We start from the raw sequence: 4098 nt of genomic DNA, 5'->3' as shown, positions 1-4098 counted from the left end.
CACCACTTCTGGCTTTTTTCTTTTCGCTTATGTGGTACTGAGGAATCGAACCCAGGGCCTCATGCATGCAAGGCAAGCGCTCTACCACTGAGCCACCTTCCCAGCCCTGTTGTTGCTTTTTCTTTTATTGAGGTGAAATTCATGTAACATAAAGTGACACCATTTGAAAGTGTACAGCTTAGTGTGTTTATGTGTTTTAGTGTACTCAGCATTTGTGCAGCTTTACCTCTTTCTACTTTCAGAACTCTTTTCATCCCACTGAGAAGTACCCTGTACTCACTCAGAAATCACTCTGCGGGCAGTGCCTTCCTAGTAACCTGTAATCTGCCTCTTTCTCTGCATTTGCCTATTCTGGGTGTACCATAAAAAAAGAGTTGCCCAACATGACCTTTTTGTGTTTCATTCACTCAGCATAATGCTTTCAATATTCCTCCAAGCTGTGGCACAAATCTGGACCTCTTTGGTTCTTGTAGCTGAGTCATAGTTCATAGTACATGTCGGCCACAGTGGTGAGCCACGTATCAGTTAGTGGGTATTCAAGCTGCTATGAATAATGCTGCTCAAAAAGCAGCCCAAGTCCCCTATAGCTGGGTCATACTGATGCCATTGTGAGGCACCTGTTTCTCCACATTCACATCACTGTTTGGATGATGGCCATCCTAGTGAACAGGAAGTGGTAGCTCATTGTGGATTTAAATTGCATTGGTGAATGATTAGTGATATTGAATGTATTTCATGCACTCATTGGCCATTTGCATATCTGAAATAAAAAGAAACTATTCTCGTCTTTTGCCTTTTTACTCAGTACTGAGGTTTGGACTCAGGGCTTTGCACTTACCAAGCAGGAGCTCTACCACTTGAGCTATACCTCCAGCCATTTTTGCTTTTGTTATTTTTTAAAATAGAGTCTATCTTTTTGCCTTTGCTGCATTGGACCTTGTTCCTCCTATTTATGCTTCCTATCGTTGGGATGACAGTCATATGCCACCATGCCCAACCATTTATTATATGAGATGGAGTTTGATGTACGTTTTACCCAGGAAAGCTGGCCTTGAACAATGATCTCCTAATCTAAGCCTCCAGAATTGTTAGGATTATGGTGGGAGCCACCTTGCTCACCCCTTTGACTGCTTTTATTGTTACTGTTTGGCAGTTCTGGGGTTTGAACTGAGGGCCTTGTGCTGGGTAGGCAAGCTCTGCCACTTGAATCATGCCTCCAGCCCTTTTTTTGCTCAGAAGTAGGGTCTTTTTATTGAAAAGCTAAGAGCTCAAAGCCCTAAGTTCAAGACTCAGTACCAGCACAAAAATAAAAGAGAGAGAAAATAGATAAATTAGGCTGCATAAAAATTAGAAACTTTGTATGGCATCAAAGTGTATTATGACCAACATAGAAGTCACCCACAAAATGGGAGAAGATATCCATAAGTGACATCTGATAAAAGCTTAATATCCAGAATACATAAAGAACTCTTAGAAGTTAACCAAAAAAAAAAAAAGACAACCTCATTAAAAACCTGGCAGAGGGCCAGGTAGGGTGGTGGCTCACAACTGTAATACCAGCTACTTTAGAGGCAGAGATTAAGAGTGCCATAGCTGGAGCATAAGCAAAAATTTAGTGAGACCCCCTTGTCCCCATCTCAATCAATCAATCAATCAATAAGCCAGGCCTAGTGGTGTGTGCCAGCCATCCCAGCTAAGCAGGAAGTGTCAGGTAGAAGGATTTTGGCCTAAGGCAGGACTTGGATAGCCCACCGGAAAGGGTACCTCCCCCACCCCCCCTTTGTTAGGAAAAGCTTGGCTTGAAGTAGTAAAGTGCCAACTGGAAAAAAAAAAATAGGTTTCCTTGGGAATACTGGTTCTTCCCTTCCTGACTTGTCATTTCCTATGTTCGGCCTGTTTAGGTGGTGGACATCATGAGGGTCAATGTGGATAAGGTGCTAGAGAGAGACCAGAAGCTCTCTGAGCTAGACGACCGTGCAGACGCCCTGCAGGCTGGAGCTTCTCAATTCGAAACAAGTGCTGCCAAGTTGAAGAGGAAGTACTGGTGGAAGAATTGCAAGGTGATTCTCCTGTGGCGCCTGCACCCTGGGCCCCCGTACCCAGAGGGGCCGTGGAGCTTCCACATACTGGATGTTTCACGAATCGAGGAGGTGGTTCAGCTTCCTGCATGGGGACACTTGGGCCGGCACTGAGGGCGCCCCACTTTCTGGCCCACCACTAAGAATCCCCATGTTTTGATCACAAGTGGCATGTACAGCAGGAATATCCCAGACCAATCTCCGACCGCTGCCCCTTCTCAACCCAGACCTCTGCAGTGCCCGGAACAGATGGATAGGAAGACTGCCATTGATGCTGTTGCAGGCTGTCCTGGGAACAGCTCACAGTTAAGGAAAGCACATGCTAGAAAGTTCCATTGTGCCCTGGCCCCAGTGGATTCTGTAGTTAGACAGTCAGTGTTTCGGGTTCAGATTCCAGTTAGCCTGCCTTCACAAATAAACTCTGAGACACATGGGACCAGCTCAGCAGCCCTCCTGGTGTGGGAAGCGAGTACACATGCAAGCACCTCTCCAGGGCCTCAGATCACTGGGACACACCTAGGAAACCCCTAAAAGCCTTTAGGCCTTGATAGAATTTATTCCAGTAGGTAGCGCACCTCGGTTTCTCCTGAGGTGACTAGAGTAGTAGATGCCCTTTAGTAAGACATCTGTCTCACACGGTGGCTCTCGTTCTATTTCAGATGTGGGCGATAGGGATTGGCGTCCTGGTGATCATCATCATCATCATCATTGGTGAGTCACTGTGTGTGCATAGATGAGCATGTGTGCAAGAACCAAGTATGAAAGTTCTACCACGAAGGGGGGTGGTTATTTTGGTCAGTTATGGGACTTGAACTCAGGGCCTGAACCCTGTCCCTGAGCTTTTTTGCTCAAGGCTAGCATAGCACTCCACCACTCCACTCTACCAGCTCCACTTCTGGCTTTCTGGTAGTTAATTGGACATATGAGTCTTTTGGACTTTCCTGCCCAGCCTGGCTTTAAACCACGATCCTCAGATCTCAGCCTCCTGAGTAGCTAAGATTACAGGCATGAGCCACTGGTACCCACCTCCCTATTCTTGTTTGGCAACTGTTTTACAAACTTGATGGGTTTTATTTATTTCTTGGAGAGGACAGGGCTGATGTCAAGACAGGCTCTTGTTATAAAGCCTAGGTGATGCACAAACTCACTATCCTCCCACCTCTACCTCCTGTGCTGGGATTACAGGTGTGTACCACCACACCCAACTAGAATACTTGAATGTTGTATTGTAAATGTCTAACATGTTTATATGAACATAAATCCTTGAGATGATGGAATTTCATATGTGGTAACTAGCCAGTTTTCCTCTCTGAATATTTTTCCGTTTGATTTCTGGCCTTTGCACTCTCAATTGGCTTGCCAGCTCTCAGCTGACACACTACCACTTGACTCACACCTCCAGCCTTGTTTTTTTTTGTTGTTGTTTTTGTTCTGTTTTGTTTTTACTGATTAATTGGAGATGGGTTGACTTGAACTTGTCTTCTCAGGCTGGCTTTAAGCCATGATCCTATAGATCTCAGCCTCCCAAGTAGCTAGGATTATAGGCCTGAGCCAACTCTGAATGATTTCGTTGTTTTTGTTAATATTTTATTTAATGACTTTGTTGTTGTTATGTGGTATTTTTGGAATTGAACCCAGGGCCTCATTCATGCTTGGCAAACACTCTACCACTAAGCCACAATCCCAGTCCTTCTGTTTTTAATATCTCTTATTCGTGTGTGTATGTGTGTGTGTGTGTGTGTGTGTGTGTGTATGTGTGTGTGTGTACTGAGGATTAAATTCAGGATCTCAAGCTTGCCAGACAGAGGTGCTCTACCACTTGAGCCAGGCCCTCAGCACTTTTTTTTGGGAGGGGTCCGGTCATGGGGCCTGAACTCTGGGCCTGGGTGCTGTCCCTCAGCTCTTTTAGCTCAAGGCTAGCGCTCTACCACTTGAGCCACAGCGCCATTTCCAGCTTTTTTCTTTTTGCTTATGTGGTGCTGAGGAATTGAACCCAGGGCCTCATGCATGCAAGGCAAGC

The 4098-nt window shown here is 45.5% G+C and overlaps 1 protein-coding gene across 1 annotated transcript; it reads left to right on the top strand.

Annotated features, from left to right (window-relative positions):
- Window positions 1-1862: 1862 nt before the first annotated feature.
- Vamp3 (vesicle-associated membrane protein 3) lies at window positions 1863-2861 on the top strand. Its single transcript, XM_013037422.1, has 2 exons — window positions 1863-2060; window positions 2738-2861. Exons 1-2 carry the CDS (start codon window positions 1914-1916, stop codon window positions 2813-2815), a joined length of 225 nt encoding a protein of 74 aa, XP_012892876.1. The 5' UTR covers window positions 1863-1913; the 3' UTR covers window positions 2816-2861.
- The last annotated feature ends 1237 nt before the right edge of the window (window positions 2862-4098 follow it).

The sequence above is a fragment of the Dipodomys ordii genome, unplaced genomic scaffold (genome assembly GCF_000151885.1).
Source record: "Dipodomys ordii isolate 6190 unplaced genomic scaffold, Dord_2.0 Scaffold13987, whole genome shotgun sequence".
NCBI lineage: Eukaryota > Metazoa > Chordata > Mammalia > Rodentia > Heteromyidae > Dipodomys > Dipodomys ordii.
Note: the sequence above shows the minus strand (reverse complement) of the source record. Positions and strands in the feature narration are given on the sequence as shown.

Coding starts and splice junctions, on each gene's coding strand:
- Vamp3 (XM_013037422.1), top strand. CDS start 1,914: ATGAGGGTCAATGTGGATAAGGTGCTAGAGAGAGACCAGAAGCTCTCT. Junction 2,061..2,737: donor ACTGGTGGAAGAATTGCAAG/GTGATTCTCCTG, acceptor GTTCTATTTCAG/ATGTGGGCGATAGGGATTGG.